This window comes from Oryctolagus cuniculus, chromosome 16 (genome assembly GCF_964237555.1).
Source record: "Oryctolagus cuniculus chromosome 16, mOryCun1.1, whole genome shotgun sequence".
NCBI classification, from domain to species: Eukaryota; Metazoa; Chordata; class Mammalia; order Lagomorpha; family Leporidae; genus Oryctolagus; species Oryctolagus cuniculus.
Window position 1 is genome coordinate 66,898,187 of NC_091447.1, and position 16,721 is coordinate 66,914,907.

The 16,721-nt window shown below is 61.5% G+C and overlaps 1 protein-coding gene across 2 annotated transcripts; it reads left to right on the top strand.

The window, feature by feature from the left end:
- Window positions 1-7,718: 7,718 nt before the first annotated feature.
- On the top strand, window positions 7,719-16,288 carry AP1M2 (adaptor related protein complex 1 subunit mu 2). 2 transcript variants are annotated; one of them, XM_070059144.1, is made up of 11 exons: window positions 7,719-7,877; window positions 9,713-9,869; window positions 10,036-10,103; window positions 11,944-12,074; window positions 12,176-12,450; window positions 12,863-13,011; window positions 13,118-13,189; window positions 14,013-14,171; window positions 14,461-14,586; window positions 14,933-15,008; window positions 15,466-16,288. In XM_070059144.1, the coding sequence occupies exons 1-11, from the start codon at window positions 7,836-7,838 to the stop codon at window positions 15,486-15,488; spliced, it is 1,278 nt and encodes a 425-aa protein (XP_069915245.1). In that variant the 5' UTR covers window positions 7,719-7,835; the 3' UTR covers window positions 15,489-16,288. The 2 variants fall into 2 exon arrangements, with proteins under 2 accessions (XP_069915245.1, XP_069915247.1); XM_070059146.1 differs by having other exon boundaries at window positions 7,720-7,877; window positions 12,869-13,011.
- The last annotated feature ends 433 nt before the right edge of the window (window positions 16,289-16,721 follow it).

The window sequence follows — 16,721 nt, forward strand, 5'->3', positions numbered from 1 at the left end:
AAAGCCTCATCGGGGTACCACTGCGCTGGGCCAAATTGCAAAAGACTGACTGTGGCAAGTGTTGGCAAGGATGTGGAGCAATCAAGACGCTCCAGGGCTGGCGGCGGGAAGCGACAGTAGCTCAGTGGCTCGGAAAGGGGTCTGGCACCTCCAGCCCAGCACGTGGGCATCCTACTTACCCTCCAAAGAAAAAGAGTGGCGGGCATTTGGCCTTGTGGTTAAGACACCCGTGTCCCAGAGGGAAGTGCCCGAGTCTGGTTCCCCACTGTCTCTCTCCTGGGGCCAGAGGTGTGGTACAGCAGGGTCGGCCATGGCTCCACCTGCCTGAGCGCCGGATCAGAGCCCCTGTGCTCCACTCTGCTCGAGCTTCCTGCGGAAGCACCAGTGATGGCCCAAGTGCTCGGACCCAGGCCACCCTTGTGGGCCACCTGGATGGAGTCCCCGATTCCTGGCTTTGGCCTGGTCCAGCCCTGGCTGTTGCAGCCATCTGGGGAGTGAATCAGCAGATGGAGGATCTCTCTCTCTCTCTCTCTCTCTCTGTCTCTCTCTCTTCTCTCTGCCTGTGAAGTAAATAAAACAAATCTTTAAGGGAAAAAAAAATTCCCAGGCTCTCAATACCAGCTTCCAGCTCCTGGGCACCCTGGGAGGCAGCTATGATGGCTCCAACAATTGGGTTCCGGCCACCCATGTGGGAGACCCGGATGGAGTTTTCAGCTCTCAGTGTTCTCCCTGGCCATGGCTGTTGCTGTGGATTCGTTCTGAGAGGAGGAGCACGGTGGTGGCAAGAGGTGCAGAGTCATCACACAGACCCCAGGAGTCGGGTGAAAGCAGACCAGAGGGGAGCAGCCTGCAGACTCGTTTATTTCAGTTGGTGCAGCAGCCTATTAGCCAAGGCAGCCAATCCAGTCAAGGGGCGGTTTATACCCTAACCAATCACAGCCTGTTGTCAGGCAGTTTCTGAAGCCATCCAATCACAGCCTGCTGCCAGGCAGGCTCTATTGCCAGCGGCCATCTTGGCATGACCTTTTCATTCCACCACACATGGCTACTACTTGGGGAGTGACCCAGTAGATGCAAATTCTCTGTCTCTCCCTCTCTCTCTGATTCTCAAAGAAAATAAGAAAAATTTACAAATAAAAATAAAGAAACCACACAAACATTTGTAAAAACTAAGAGATGAATGGCTAAACAAACTCCAGTTCCTCCATAGCTTGTCAGTACCCAGTACTGGAGTGCTGAAGGTTGTGTGTGTGTGTTTGTTTTTTTTTTTTTTTTAATTCTTTCACACTAATGTCCAGACATTTCTTCTTTAAAAATTATTGATGTTGAAGGGCCGGCGCTGTGGCGTAATGGGTAAAGCTGCCTGCGGTGCCAGCATCCCATAAGGACGCCAGTTTGAGTCCCGGCTGCTCCACTTCAGATCCAGCTCTCTGCTGTGGCCTGGGAGAGCAGTGGAAGGAAGATGGCCCAAGTCCTTGGGCCCATGTGAGTGTCAGGGACCCAAGTTCCAAGTCCTGCTGTCTCCAGCTACCTCAGGAGGGCACTGGATCGGCACGGAGGAGCTGGGACTCAGACCAGGCCCTCTGACAGGGGTACAGGTAGTCCAAGCCATGTTACAGAACCGCTACGGCCGAGGCCTGCCCCAGGAATGAACCATCGAGATAACGCAACCATGTGGATGAATCCTGCAGACTCAGAAAACATTAAGCTAGCCGGCGCCGCGGCTCACTAGGCTAATCCTCCGCCTAGCGGTGCCAGCACACCGGGTTCTAGTCCCGGTCGGGGTGCCAGGTTCTGTCCCAGTTGCCCCTCTTCCAGGCCAGCTCTCTGCTGTGGCCAGGGAGTGCGGTGGAGGATGGCCCAAGTGCTTGGGCCCTGCACCCCATGGGAGACCAGGATAAGTACCTGGCTCCTGCCTTCGGATCAGCGCAGTGCACCGGCCGCAGTGCACCAGCCACAGCGGCCATTGGAGGGTGAACCAACGACAAAGGAAGACCTTTCTCTCTGTCTCTCTCTCTCACTGTCCACTCTGCCTGTAAAAAAAAAAAAAAAAAAAAAAAAAAAAAAAAAACTGAGCTGAGTGAAAGGCCAGGCGTTTCTTACAGTTCCAGAACAGGCATAGCTAATCAAGCCACACCGATAGAACATGGATCGACCGTGGCCCCTTGGGGCAGCAGTGATGGGGGGGGCACACAGAGGTGGCGTCCAGGGACTGGAAGCAGGAGTGTGCGTGCATAGATGGGGTCGGCTTGCCAACACCTGCCATCTGAATATCCGTTCCCCTTACCGGGTCAGCACTGTGGCACAGCAGGTTCAGCCGCTGTCTGCAATGCTGGCACCCCGTGTCGGAGTGCTGATTTGAGTGCCAGCCACTCTGCTCTCAATCCAGCTCCCGGCTGGTGGACCCAGCAAAACAGAGGAAGATGGCCCATGTACTAAGGCCCCTGCCACCCACGTGGGAGACGCGAATGGAGTTCTGGGGCCTGGCTTTGGCCCGGACCAACCATTTGGGGAGTGAACTGGTGGATGGAAGATCTCTCTCTCTCTCTCTTTCTCTCTCACCTTGCCTTTCAAATAAACCAGCAAATAAATAAATAATTAATTTTTTAAACATTTATGTATTTATTTGAAAGGCAGAATGACAGAGAGAGAAAAAGAGAGAGAGAGAGAAAGAGAGAGAGAGAGAGAGAGATCTCCCATCCACCGGTTCACTCCCCAAATGGCTGCAACAACCAGGACTGGGCCAAGCCAGGAGCTGCATCTGGGTCTCTCACATGGGCGCAGGAGCCCAAACACTTGGGCCATCTTCCACTGCTTTCTCAGGCGCATTACAGGGAGCTGGATCGGAAGTGGACCAGCCAGGACTCGAACAGGCACCCACATGGGATGCCGGCATTGCAGGCCACAACTTTTTTTTTTTTTTTTGACAGGCAGAGTAGACAGTGAGAAAGAGAAACAGAGAGACAGAGAAAGATCTTCCATTTCCGTTGGTCCACCCCCCAATGGCCGCTGCGGACTAGTACCCAGGGTGCCAGTGTCGCAGGCGGAGGATTAGCCTATTGAGCCAGCCGCGGCGCCGGCCAGGCCACAACGCCGGCCAGGCCACAACTTTTTAACCTGGTGAGCCACAGCGTTGGCACTTAAATAATTTTTTAAAAAAAGCTTAATGTTAATATCCATCACACTCAATAACGGAAAATTTCAACACTGTTTAAGAGGACAGGAGCCGGCCCAGCAGGTTCAGACAGGAAGGGATGTGTACGGAGCGCTTACTCAGGGTCAGGCGCCATGCTGGGCCCTTTACCATAAATCTTTACAACCACTTTCTGGGGGAGAAGGAGACACAGAGACCTTGCGCAACTCACCTGCAGTCACACGGTACAAGGATCTGAACCCTTGAAGTCAGACGTCAGCCCCCGCCCCCACTCCCTACCTCACAGCCTTATATCCCCTCTGGCGGCGCCCAGCCAGGCTGCCAGGTGGTGTTGTTGATTCAAAACAATCATACTCCGAGGTTTCGCGGTTTCGTCTCTTAGGGGCAAAAAGGCAGAGTGCTCCCTGCCGCTGGCTCACTCCCCAAAGGCCTGGCTTCCCAGGCTGTGCTAAAAGAAGCCCAGTTTGAAGGAGACAGGAAGTAGCGCTGGGGGGAGGGTGCGCCAAGGTCTTGGGTGGGGGGATGTTTCATGAAGACAGAGTCCCGGATGGGTGGCAGCGACGGTTGCACAACAGCTTGGATGTGCTTGATGCTACTTAAGAATGGGCAAAGCAGGAAATTTCATGCTGCATGTATTTTACCACAAAAGAAAAACTGTAATGGGGGGGGGGTGTTGTGGTGCTACAGGGTAAGCCACTGCTAGCGACACCCGCATCCCACGAGGGAGCGCCGGTCCAATCCCAGCTGCTTTACTTCCGATCCAGCTCCCTACTAACGCTCCTGGGAGAGCAGTGGATGATGGTCCGGGTGACGGGGCCCCAGGCACCCACGTGGGAGACGTTGAGAGAGCTCCTGGCTCCTGGCTTTGGCCCATCCCAGCCCTGGCTGTTGAGGCCATTTGGGGAGCGAACCAGCAGATGGAAGATCTCTTTCTCTCTCTGTCTCCCTCTCTCTGCCTTTCGAATAAAGAAGTGCACAAATGTTTTGTAATGGATTTTTGGGAAGAGCGTTGCAGCCAGCCGTGATGGGGAGCGTCGGGTGCTGGGAAAAACGGGAGGTAGGCTGCCCCAAGAGGAGTCTGGGTGGAGGGGGAAGAGGCAGGGCGCGGTTTCCGCTCGGAGGGGTCAGAGGAGCCAGCCAGAGGGCCAGGCACTGAAATCCGGAAGCCGGAGTTCAAGGCGTCTGGGGCAGGAGCCGGACAGAGCCTGGTGCGGCCGCTTGAGGGCGCTCGGGAGCCATGGGGGATGTGAGTGAGAGGACAGCGCCCAGACGCACGCAGTTCCCGGGGGAGGCTGCAGGCGCCGGGGAGAAGTGGGCCAAGGCCATGGCCTCTGCCGGACGGGGGAGGTGGCAGCTGGGGCGGGGCTGGCTGGGCACACAGAGCAGCTCTGTTCTCTGACGCCGGTGAAACTTCTGGGTTCATGCATTTTTCAGCCAAAAAGGCCTTGAGTTTCAGACTCCAGGGTGCTGGGCCCAGGCATTCGGGTTCTGTTTCCTGCCTGCGAACATCTCAGGGCCCCAAGAACTGGGTCTTTTAAAGGTTTGGGGCAGCCGGCGCCGTGGCTCACTAGGCTAATCCTCCACCTTGCAGCGCCGGCACACAGGGTTCTAGTCCCGGTTGGGGCGCTGGATTCTGTCCCGGTTGCCCCTCTTCCAGGCCAGCTCTCTGCTGTGGCCCAGGAGTGCAGTGGAGGATGGCCCAGCACCATGGGAGACCAGGATAAGTACCTGGTTCCTGCCATCGGATCGGCGCAGCGTGCCAGCCACAGCAGCCATTGGAGGGTGAACCAATGGCAAAGGAAGACCTTTCTCTCTGTCTCTCTCTCTCTCACTGTCCACTCTGCCTGACAAAAAAAAAAAAAAAAAAAAAAAAAAAAAAAAAAGGTTGGGGGCCTAGGAGGTGAGGGCCTGTCCCCACCCGCATTGCCTTGGGGCACTTTTTTTTTTTTTGTAAATTATTTATTTGAAAGGCAGAGAGTCAGAGACAGACAGAGAGATCCTCCCTCTGCTGGTTCTCTCCCCCAAATGGCCACAACAGCCAGGGCTGGGCCAAGCTGAAGCCAGGAGCCAGGAGCTCCATCCGGGTCTCCCACGTGGGTGGCAGGGGCCCAGAGACTCGAGCCATCACCTGCTGGTTTCCCAGGCGCATCAGCCGGAAGCTGAGCCGGGATTGCCACCCAGGCCCGCTGCTGTGGGATGCAGGGGGTCGCAGGCCGCGTCTTCATGCTGCCCCAACACCCGCGCAGGAGTGAGGAATTCAATTGGCTGCCTCTCACCTGACTCTGTCAGCGCCCCCCCCCCCCCAGAGCTGATGAAGGTCTGGGGCTGAGTTTGGGGACAGGGAGATGTGGCTGGGCAGCAGGGGGTCACCCCTGGGGGCCTGCAGGCCCTCCTCCTCCATCAGTGGAGCCAGGGGAGTTTGGGCCAAGCTGAGATTTGCCCCCTCCCCAAACGGCCCTTCAGTTGAAACCACAGGAAGCCGTGGGGCTAAGCCATTGGTGTCATGGTGGCTGGAGTACCAGAGCGTGCCTGGAGCCGAGGCCCTGTGCCAGGCAGTCTGAGCAGGGAGCACATGGCGGTTGTACCCATTAAACAGAAAGAGAGACTGAGGCACAGGAAGTCCAGTCACCAGCCCATGCCTCGCAGCCAATGTACGGTGCAGTAAGGACTCGAAGATGCCTGCGTCCTGCACCGGAGGGCCTGCGTTTCAGTCCCATCTCCCGCCCCTGACCCCAGCTCCCAGCACATGCGCACCCCAGGAGGCAGCAGGTGACAGCGGCTCAAGTACCTGAGCCCCTGCTGTCCACATGGGAGACCTGGAGTGAGTTCTTAGCTTCTAACTCTGCCCCAGTCTAGTTCTGGTGCATGAGGGCCTGTGGGGAGAGGACCTGTGGATGGGAGTGTGCGCTCTCTCTCTCTCTCTCTCTCTTTTTTTTTTTGATAGGCAGAGTTAGACAGTGAGAGAGAGACAGAGAGAAAGGTCTTCCTTCCATTGGTTCACCCCCCAAATGGCTGCTACGGCCGGCGCTGCGCCTACCTGAAGCCAGGAGCCAAGAGCTCCATCCAGGTCTCCCACATGGGCGGCAGGAACCCAAGCGCTTGGGCCATCTTCCGCTGCCTTCCCAAGGGCATTAGCAGGGAGCTGGGTTGGAAGTGGAGCAGCCGGGGACTTGAACTGGAGCTCATCCGGGATGCCGGCGTCACAGTGGGTGGCTCAAACCACTGCACCGCAATGCCAGCCCCTCTCTGTCTGCGCCTCTTGAACACATCAATTAATGACAACTCAGATTGACTCGTGATCGCTGGTGTACGGGGCCCCTGTGACCCTCCCAGGGCGCCTGGGATGTGCGAGATTAGAGTCCTCGGTGTTCGCTTTTGGTTTTTCCGTTGCACCTCTCATCTCCCCTGGAGCAAGGGTGCCGGCTTTCTCTGCCCCGCCACGCACAGCACCGAGTAATTCACCAAGTCCCTAACAAAACAGCCGCCGTGTGGCCAGTTTAGCAAACAGCAGTTGCTCAATAATGAATCCTATTGTATAATACAGTCATCGTCATAAAGGACGTGCATGGGTCTCTTAAAGATCTACTTATTTATTTGAAAGGGAGAGAGAGAGAGAGAGAGAGAGAGAGAGAGAGAGAGAGAGAGAGGTCTTCCATCCACTGCTTCACTCCCCAAATGGCTGCAATGGCCGGAGCTGGGCCGATCCAAAGCCAGGAGCCAGGAGCTTCTTCCGATCTCCGGGAGGTGGCTTAACCCCCTGGGCCATAGGGCCGGCCCCAGACTTTGTCAATATCTAGCAATACCTATTTTTGTCAATAACAAATCCGGGTAACCTGGCTGGGCAGTGTGGTGGTGCTGGGTGTGGAGCTGCCTCCTGTAACATCGGCACCCCGGATCGGAGTGCCAGCTCGGGTCTCAGCTGCTCTGCGGCTTCCAGACTGGCTCCCCGCCAGTGGCCCACGCACCTGGGCCCCTGACACCCGGCTGGGACACCCGGGTGGAGTTCCTGGCTCCTGGTGTTGGCCTGGGCCAGCGCTGACCGTGGTGACCATTTGGAGAGTGAGTCAGTGGATGGAAGATCTCTCTCTCTCTGTCACTTTCTCTTTCAAGTAAGTAAATAAATAAACACATCTTTTTAGGAAAGAGCAACATTAGTAGCCAAACACCCTAAAGCATCTACATTTGACGTTTGCCCTTTGGCGAGCGCGGCCAGGTTCTGGCACTGAGTGGAAAACTCGCAGGGATAACATTTGCCGTCTGGACGAGGGAATTGGAGAAACGTGACGACCACACAGGGCACCTGGGCCACAAACATCACCAGGACCCTGGGCTGGCGTGGGACGCACGGCGCCTGAATGGATGGGTGAACGACTGGCGGGCTGCGCAGGTGGATATGGGGCGGGGTCCGGCCCTATAGGACCCCCGCCCGCCTGCATCGGGGTAAAGCGACCCAGGGCGGCTGTTCCTGGCGAAGCCGCCCCGCCCGCGGCCCCTCCCCGCCGTCGCCGCCTTTTGCGTCGGCCGACCGCGCCGCTCACCTGGGGGCCTCCCCTTTAAGGCGCGCTCACCTGGGCGCTCACCTGGGCGCGGGCGCTTCCGCAGGAAGGAGGAAGCCGCGCCGCCGTCGCCTCCCGGCGCTCGCTCCCCGCCTGCTGGCTCGGCCGCCCGCCCGCCCGCCACCATGTCCGCCTCGGCCGTGTTCATTCTCGACGTGAAGGGCAAGGTGAGGCCGGGCGCTCGGGCGGGCGACGGGCAGGGGCGGCCGCGGAGCGCGGCGTGGGAACTCCTCCGGCCCCCTCTCCGGCCCTGCAGCGCCTAGGGGTCGGGGGCCGCATCCCACCTCCGCCATGGGGTCCTCGCGCCCCCTCCACCCGGCCCTGCAGTCCCTGGGGGTCGGGGCTGCATCCCACCTCTGCCACGGGGTCCTCGCGCCCCCCTCCCTGGCCCTGCAGCCCCTGGGGGTCGGGGGTCACCACATCCCACCTCTGCGACGGGGTCCTCGCGCCCCCCCTCCCTGGCACTGCAGTCCCTAAGGGTCGGGGTCCCATCCCACCTCCGCCACGGGGTCCTCCTGCCCCCCCCACGCCCTGCAGTCCCTAGGGGTCGGGGGTCACATCCCACCTCCGGCACAGGGCCCTCTCGCCCCCCTCCCTGGCCCTGTAGCCCCTAGGGGTAGGGGGTCGCCGCATCCCACCTCTGCGAGGGGGTCCTCGCGCCCCCCTCCCCGGGCCCTGCAGTCCCTGGGGGTCGGGGTCGCATCCCACCTCCGCCACGGGGTCCTCCTGCCCCCCTCCCCGGGCCCTGCAGTCCCTGGGGGTCGGGGGTCGCATCCCACCTCTGCGACGGGGTCCTCCTGCCCCCCCACGCCCTGCAGTCCCTAGGGGTCGGGGGTCACATCCCACCTCCGGCACAGGGCCCTCTCGCCCCCCTCCCTGGCCCTGTAGCCCCTGGGGGTCGGGGGTCACCACATCCCACCTCTGCGACGGGCCCTCTTGCCCCCCTCCCCGGCCCTGCAGTCCCTAGGGGTCGGGGTCCCATCCCACCTCCACCACGGGGTCCTCCTGCCCCCCTCCACCCGGCCCTGCAGCCCCTAGGGGTCGGGGTCCCATCCCACCTCCACCACGGGGTCCTCGCGCCCCCTCCACCCGGCCCTGCAGCCCCTGGGGGTCGGGGTCCCATCCCACCTCCACCACGGGGTCCTCGCACCCCCCCTCCCCGGCCCTGCAGCCCCTGGGGGTCGGGGGCCGCATCCCACCTCCGCCATGGGTTAGCCCAGGCCCTGGCTTCTCCGAACCTCAGTTTCCCCGTGTGGAAAAGTGGGGACAAGAAACCCGCGGCCCAGGAGAATTGCACAAATGGGCGCATGGCAGCCGCTTGGCCCAGTAGCCCAAAGCCAGCCGCAGGCTCAGTTCAACCAGAGCCGAGTACCATCGTCCCCTCCGGGAGCGCGCGCCAGTTACTGGAAAACCGCATTCCAAGACGAGTTTGGTTTTGGTGCACTTAAAAAAAAAAAAAAAAATCCATGCATCGCTTTTTCCATAATACACATCTCCCGTGGACTCTCTGAAGGCTCCTGGTACTATGATTGATTACTGTTTGCTCCCTCCCAGGCAGAGCTGTAATGGCTCAAAGAAACACATAGGTATAGCTTTTCTTTCCTCTTTTTTTTTTTTTCCCCCTTACATAGTCCCAAACTCCCTGCTTTGGTGTAGGAAGCCCCGGGACCCCAGGCAGGGATTCTGCACCCAGGTGCACCGGTCGCAGCTCCCTTGCTTCACGTCCTTTGGATCTGGGGCTCTGGCCTCAACTTCCCCATCTACAAAATGGAGATGCTGACACCTGTCTTGCAGGATGGTGGCGGGAGTGGAATGCGTCGGCCAGCAGCCGGTCGCTGGTGGAGGGAAGGCTGGGGCTGGGCTGGGGCTGGGCTGGGCTGGGGGGGGGGGGTCTCCAGCCACCTGAGCAGCTGTTACCACGCACCCATGACGCCGAGAAGGCGGCAGAAGCTGAGACAGGCCCCACCGCTGGCCGTGACCGGTCCCCTCTGCCCGCCCGCAGCCCCTGATCAGCCGCAACTACAAGGGCGACGTGGCCATGAGCGAGATCGACCACTTCATGCCCCTGCTCATGCAGCAGGAGGAGGAGGGGTCCCTGGCCCCGCTGCTGAGCCACGGCCGGGTCCACTTCCTGTGGATCAAACACAGCAACCTCTACTGTATCCCACCCAGGCGGGGGTCCCTGGAGCCCAGGTGCTGGCTGCTCCGGCCCAGAGAGGGTGAGCAGAGGGTGGAAGTTGCACAGCATGGGTCAGGTGCGTGGGGGAGGTGGGGTCCGTTCCCGCCCTCAAAGGGTACCTTTTCCTTGACCCTTGCTGCCCCCAGTGGTGGCCACCACGTTGAAGAACGCCAACGCTTCCCTGGTATACTCCTTCCTTTATAAGACAGTGGAGGTAGGTACTGGTGTCTCATAGGCTGGCCGCCCTGTCCGTCATTTATTTTGCCCGCCCCTTTCAGGGGCCATCTCTCTCAGGAAGGCTTCCATAGGCTGGGGTATCAAAACCCCAGCCCAGCTGTGTCTCATTTGCTTGTGGGAGCAGGCACCAGGGAGGCCCCTGTGGGTGTGGGCAACTGAGCCAGAGAGCTTGGGGTCTGGTGCCAGCTGCCCTACTTCCTGGCTGTGTGACCTTGGGCGAGTCACTGCTCCTCTCTGTGCCCCTAAGCTGGGGGGGGGGGGTTATGACAAGTCTAACACCCCGCAGAGAGGGGCGGGCTCTTGGCACAGCTGTTGAGATGCCGCCGGGGCACCCACACATCAGAGTGCTGGGGTTTGAGTCCCCGCTCTGCTTCCAGTCCAGCCCTGTGCTGGTGCACACCCTGGGAGGCAGGGTGGCAGATGGGGAAGGTTCTCCTGTTGTGCACTGAGGAGAGGGCTACCCATGGCTCCTTGGTCAGCAGAGGGCCTTACCCATGGGCAGTGCGGGGCTCCAGGACTGCGGCTGCAGGGCGGGACCTGGAGGGAGCCTGAGATGGGCAAGAGTGCACTCATGGCTGCTTCTGTGTCCTGCAGCTACAACCTGTCCTGCCTACTCCCCAAGGCCCTGAGTTAGCCACCTCCCAGGCTGTGCATTCGCAGGGAGCTGGAGTTGGGGCAGAGTTGCTGGGATAAGAGGGGTCTTACCTGCTGTGCCAAATGCCCCCTCCCACTGGGGGCTCTTAACCAGTGGGCCCCAGGCCCGCAAGGGCTCGTGGGTAGGATTCTGCACAGCCATGAACTTGGGTGTTGCTGTAAAGCACAGTCCCTTTTCCATCTCCATGTGTGCATGTGTGTGAGGTGCTATTTATTTATTTGAAAGGCAGAGTGATCGATCGAGATCGATCTTCCATTGCTGGTTCCCTCCCCCAAATGGCTGCAGCAGCCAGGGCAGGGCCAGGCCAGAGCCAGGAGCCCAAAATTCCACCCAGGGCCCAAGCGCTCGGGCCGTCGTCCGCTGCTTTCCCAGGTGCATAGGCAGGGAGCTAGATAGGAAGTGGAGCAGCCCGGCTCCAGGGGTACCTGTATAGGACGCAGCCAGCACACACCCCCCCCCCCCCCCCCGTCCCTCGCCCTGTGCATTTTACGAGTCTGACCTGGGTCTCTAAGCTTCACTAGGTACACACGTTATCCATGGCCCCCAGATAATAATTAATAGTAATCAATGAGTGATTGATGGGTACAAATTCTGAGGGTGAGGCCGGCGCCGCGGCTCACTAGGCTAATCCTCCACCTTGCGGTGCCGGCACACCGGGTTCTAGTCCCGGTCGGGGCGCCGGATTCTGTCCCGGTTGCCCCTCTTCCAGGCCAGCTCTCTGCTGTGGCCAGGGAGTGCAGTGGAGGATGGCCCAGGTGCTTGGGCCCTGCACCCCATGGGAGACCAGGAGAAGCACCTGGCTCCTGCCATCGGATCAGCACGGTGCGCCAGCCACAGCGCGCCAGCCGCGGCGGCCATTGGAGGGTGAACCAATGGCAAAGGAAGACCTTTCTCTCTGTCTCTCTTACTGTCCACTCTGCCTGTCAAAAAAAAAAAAAAAAAAAAAATTCTGAGGGTGAGCCTGAACCATTCTCCCTTCCTGAACTGTTTCCAGACCTCTGTGCCTCCCGGGGCTGCTTAGGTCGCCATGGTGAGCACGGGTCCGCTAGTGACCCGTCCACTTCCGCCAGGGAACGTTTCCCTGTCACCATGGCCAGCGCAGGCATCCAGCAGGCGCCCAATGGCTGCTGGCTGGCTGGCTGTGAGGAGCCCCCTCCCGCAGGTGTTCTGCGAGTACTTCAAGGAGCTGGAGGAGGAGAGCATCCGGGACAACTTCGTCATCGTCTACGAGCTGCTGGATGAGCTCATGGACTTCGGCTTCCCCCAGACCACCGACAGCAAGATCCTGCAGGAGTGAGTGGGTGGGGGCACGGGGACCAGGGCCAGGGGCCAGGGCGGCCCGCGGGCGGGCGCCGTGTCCACGCCCCGCACCCCACCCGCGCCCTTCCGCCCAGGTACATCACGCAGCAGGGCAACAAGCTGGAGACGGGCAAGTCGCGGGTGCCGCCCACCGTCACGAACGCCGTGTCCTGGCGCTCCGAGGGCATCAAGTACAAGAAGAACGAAGTCTTCATCGACGTCGTGGAGTCGGTCAACCTGCTGGTCAACGCCAACGGCAGCGTGCTGCTCAGCGAGATCGTGGGCACCATCAAGCTCAAGGTGTTCCTGTCGGGCATGCCGGAGCTGCGGCTCGGCCTCAACGACCGCGTGCTCTTCGAGCTCACTGGCCGTAAGCACCCGCGGGGACCCCCGGGGACCGGGGTCCGCGCCCACCTGCAGCGCGATGGCAAGGCAGCACTCGCGCGCCCCCTGCCGGCCGGAGCCAGGACTGCGGCTGCTGCTTCGTGGTACCCAAATCTTTGCACGACAGAACAGCGCAGGGAACTGAAGATACATCTTTGCCCTCTGCAGCGGTGACAGACGCCGCTTGCGACATCGCATCCCCTATCAGAGTTCCTGGCTCCTGGCTTTGGCCTGGCCCAGCCCTGGCTGTTGCAGGCATTTAGAGAGTGAGCCAGCAAATGGGAGATCTCGTCTCTGTCTCCCTGCTAGCTCTGGGCCCCCATCTGGTCCTTTGTGGGAGGGGGGCTTGAGCGGGGGCGGGCGGGCCCCCAGGGTCACTGTGCATGCTTCCCTCTGAGTCTCAGGCAGCAAGAGCAAGTCGGTGGAGCTGGAGGACGTGAAGTTCCACCAGTGCGTGCGGCTTTCGCGCTTCGACAACGACCGCACCATCTCCTTCATCCCGCCCGACGGTGACTTCGAGCTCATGTCCTACCGGCTCAACACCCAGGTGAGGCCACAGGAGGACAGGGGCCGGGGGGCCGGGGGCCGGGGGGCCGGGAGCCCAGGCTCCGCGCCTGCCAAACCAACAGCCTCGCTGCCGCCGCGGTCTGCAGGTCAAGCCTCTCATCTGGATTGAGTCCGTCATCGAGAAGTTTTCCCACAGCCGGGTGGAGATCATGGTGAAGGTGGGCCCCTCCCCCTCGCTCCCGCTGTGTCCATGGCGTCCCTCTGCCTGCCCCAGTCTCTGCCTCTTTTGAGCCCTTAGCTCATGCATTTCACAGAGAGGTTTCCCACCCATTGGTTCACTCCCCAGATGCCCACAAAGTCTTTTTTTTTTTTTGGACAGGCAGAGTGGACAGTGAGAGAGAGAGACAGAGAGAAAGGTCTTCCTTTGCTGTTGGTTCACCCTCCAATGGCCGCCACGGCAGGCGTGCTGCGGCCGGTGCCCCGCGCTGATCCGATGGCAGGAGCCAGGTGCTTCTCCTGGTCTCTCATGGGGTGCAGGGCCCAAGCACCTGGGCCATCCTCCACTGCACTCCCTGGCCACAGCAGAGAGCTGGCCTGGAAGAGGGGCAACCGGGACAGAATCCAGCGCCCCGACCGGGACTAGAACCCAGTGTGCCGGCACCGCAAGGCGGAGGATTAGCCTAGTGAGCCGCGGCGCCAGCCCGCCCACAAAGTCTTAAAAACTATTTTTAAACATTTATTTGAAAGACAGAGACAGAGAGAGGGGTCTTCCAGCCACTGGTTCACTCCCAAAATGCTTGTAACAGCCAGAGCTGGGCCAGACCAATACCAGGAGCCTGGAGTGCCATCCGGGTCCTGCACGTGGGTGGCAGGGGCCCAAGCGCTTGGACCATCACCTCACAGGGCAGGCATCAGGAGGGAGCTGGAACCCAGGCTCCGCCATGATACAGGGCGTGGGCACCCCAAGCAGGACCCTGAGCACCGTGCCCCACGCCCGCCCCGCGAGGGGTCTGTTCATGCCCCACGTCTCTCGCCGGGCAGGCCAAGGGCCAGTTCAAGAAGCAGTCGGTGGCCAACGGCGTGGAGATTTCGGTGCCTGTGCCCAGCGACGCCGACTCCCCCCGCTTCAAGACGAGCGTGGGCAGCGCCAAGTACGTGCCCGAGAAGAACGTGGTCATCTGGAGCATCAAGTCCTTCCCGGTGAGCCCGGGGCGGGCGGGCGGGGACACTGAGGCTGCCGAAGGGGTGTGGGTTCACCTCCCGCCCTGGGGTCAGAGTCCTCCCCCACCCCTTTACAAATATTGTGTTCACCTGAAAGGCAGCGAGAGAGAGAATCTTCCACCCCCCCCCCCCCCGTTCACTCCCCAAATGGTCAGGGCTGGGCCAGCTCGAGGCCAGGAGCCAGGAGCTCCATCCGGGTCTCCCATGTTGGTGGGGTGGGGTGCGGAGGGGCCCCCTTGGGGTGTCTGATGCCCCCGTGTACCCGCAGGGGGGCAAGGAGTACCTCATGCGCGCCCACTTCGGCCTCCCCAGTGTGGAGAAGGAGGAGGTGGAGGGCCGGCCCCCCATCGGGGTCAAGTTTGAGATCCCGTACTTCACCGTCTCCGGGATCCAGGTGAGGGCAGTGGGCAGGGAGGGGCTCTCCTGGGCCCCGGGCTGCCCCCCACTTCCCTGTCCTTAGCTCAGGTCCCTGCAGTTCTCCCATCCCCCCGCCCCCCCATCCTTCCTGCCTTCTCCCCTTCTGCTCCCATCCTGCCTGCTCCCCCCCCACCAGGGCCACCCCAGCCTGCCTGCTTCCCCATGTGGGAGCCACCCCAGCCTGCCTGCTCCCCTGTGCGGGGCCACCCCTGCCTGCACCCTTTTGCTTCCTGCCAGGTTGGGCCACCATTGCTGCTTTCTCCGGCCCCGGCTGCTCCGCTCCCCCAAGCCCAGACCCCTCGCTTTGTCCCCTCCCCTACCAGGTCCGGTACATGAAGATCATTGAGAAGAGTGGGTACCAGGCCCTGCCCTGGGTCCGCTACATCACACAGAGCGGCGGTGAGCAAGCCGGGCCCCCCAGGGCTGCGGGGCGAGGGGATGGGACGCGGTGGGGACGCGCGCTTGGCCCTCGCTCTGGCTCTAACAGCTCCCAGCCTAACAGGGCAGCCCTTTCTGGCCGCGCTGTCCTGGGCACAGTGACAGAGAGAGTTCTTCCATCTGCTGGTTCTCTCCGCAAACGCTCAGGGTGGCCGGGGCTGGGCCAGACTGCAGCCAGAAACCGGGAAGTGAGCCCGGGTCTCCCACGTGGGTGGCAGCCGGGGGCCCACGTGCTGGGGCCACTGCCGCCTCCTGGGGGTGTGTGTGAGCGGGAACCGGGTCTCCTAGATGCAGGCACTCTGACGTAGTAGCCCCTTGCTTGGCTGGGCTGGTCACGCTGGCTGGGGCCTGCTGGGGTGGGCTGGGCTGGGGGTGGGGCTGCCCCCTCCCCCATCCTCAGCTTCTCATTCCTCTGCAGATTATCAGCTCCGTACCAGCTAGGAGCGAGAGGACGCTGCTCTTCAAGTGTGGGGCCGCCGTCTCCCCAGGCCCTGACTACAGATACGCAGGGAGAGCGTGTGTGTGCGTGTGCACATGTGTGTGACCAGTGTCCAGCTCCCAGCACCCTCCTTTCCCAGCATGGGCTGGGGGTGGGGGGTGGGGAGGTGGTCCCCCTGCCTCTCTTGCTCCTGGGACTGCCCTACCCCACCCCCGATTTTACATGAAGAAACCGGAGAGGCCTGAAGCCCCCCCCACAAGTGCCTTTGCAATGACCTGCCTTAGGGGGGTACTGGGGACCCTTCTCCTCCATAGCTGCTGTTCCATTTTAGGGTGTCGTTAAAACAGCGCACCTAGCCGTGTGGTTCTTGGCTGGGGACTGGGGGTGCGGTGTGGTGCCAGGGACACCCCTGAACCCTTGGAATGGGAGTGACTATTCCACGCAGGGAGCAGAACCCCCCACCGCCGCCAGAGGGCGCCGGTGAGCCGGGAGGCCCACCGCGACCCTTCCCCAGGCGGAGCCCCCCCGGGTCCACTGCGCACCTGCGCCCACCCCTGAGGGCGACCCCTCCCCTGAGGGCGACCCCTCCCCAGTCGGAGCCCCCCTGCGCCCGCCCCTGAGGGCCCCTGCCCCTCCGCAGCCCCGGCTCCCTGCGTCCTCTTTGGGTGCACGGTCACCTCTCCCACGGGGCCGTCCCTGGAACCCAAGTCGGCGGCCCGCCTTTCCCCGCGACCCCCTCACTGGGCCCGTTTGGTCGGATCCGTAGCCCTGACTACTCTGAAAAATTAAAAAATAAAAACAGCTGCTTCTCCTCGCGCCGTTCTTCGGCCGGGCGCGCTCCTCAGGGGGGCGCCTCAGGCAGGTGCCAAGTCCTCGGTCCCCACGTGGTGGACACCCCCCATCCGCGGGGCCGGCGCGGGGTGACTGAGAAAGGCGCCAGCTCCCTCAGCCACACCCGCGTCCGCGTTTTATTTCAAACGTCGCTCGGCGGTGCGCTCGCTGAGCGCGCGGCGAGGGCCCGGCCCTTCTCTCCCTTCCACCCTGAAGGCGCTGAGAGCCCGGAGCAGCCCGCGCCCGCCATTCCGCTCCTGACCTTTCTCCCCCCGGGTCAGTTACTCTGGCTCGCTTTCCCGCCCGCCTGGCGGGTTTGAAATCCAAAAACCCCGCCATGACCGGCGCCCCGCCCATCTCCGCGCTCTGGCCAATCACGAGCGGCACCGCCCCCTCCGGCTAGC

What these genes read in the sequence shown, in the direction of transcription:
- AP1M2 (XM_070059144.1), top strand. Translation starts at nt 7,836, where the DNA reads ATGTCCGCCTCGGCCGTGTTCATTCTCGACGTGAAGGGCAAG. An exon ending in CAAACACAGCAACCTCTACT is followed by an intron (nt 9,870 to 10,035) that starts GTATCCCACCCA and finishes TGCTGCCCCCAG; the next exon opens with TGGTGGCCACCACGTTGAAG. An exon ending in GACAGCAAGATCCTGCAGGA is followed by an intron (nt 12,075 to 12,175) that starts GTGAGTGGGTGG and finishes CCTTCCGCCCAG; the next exon opens with GTACATCACGCAGCAGGGCA.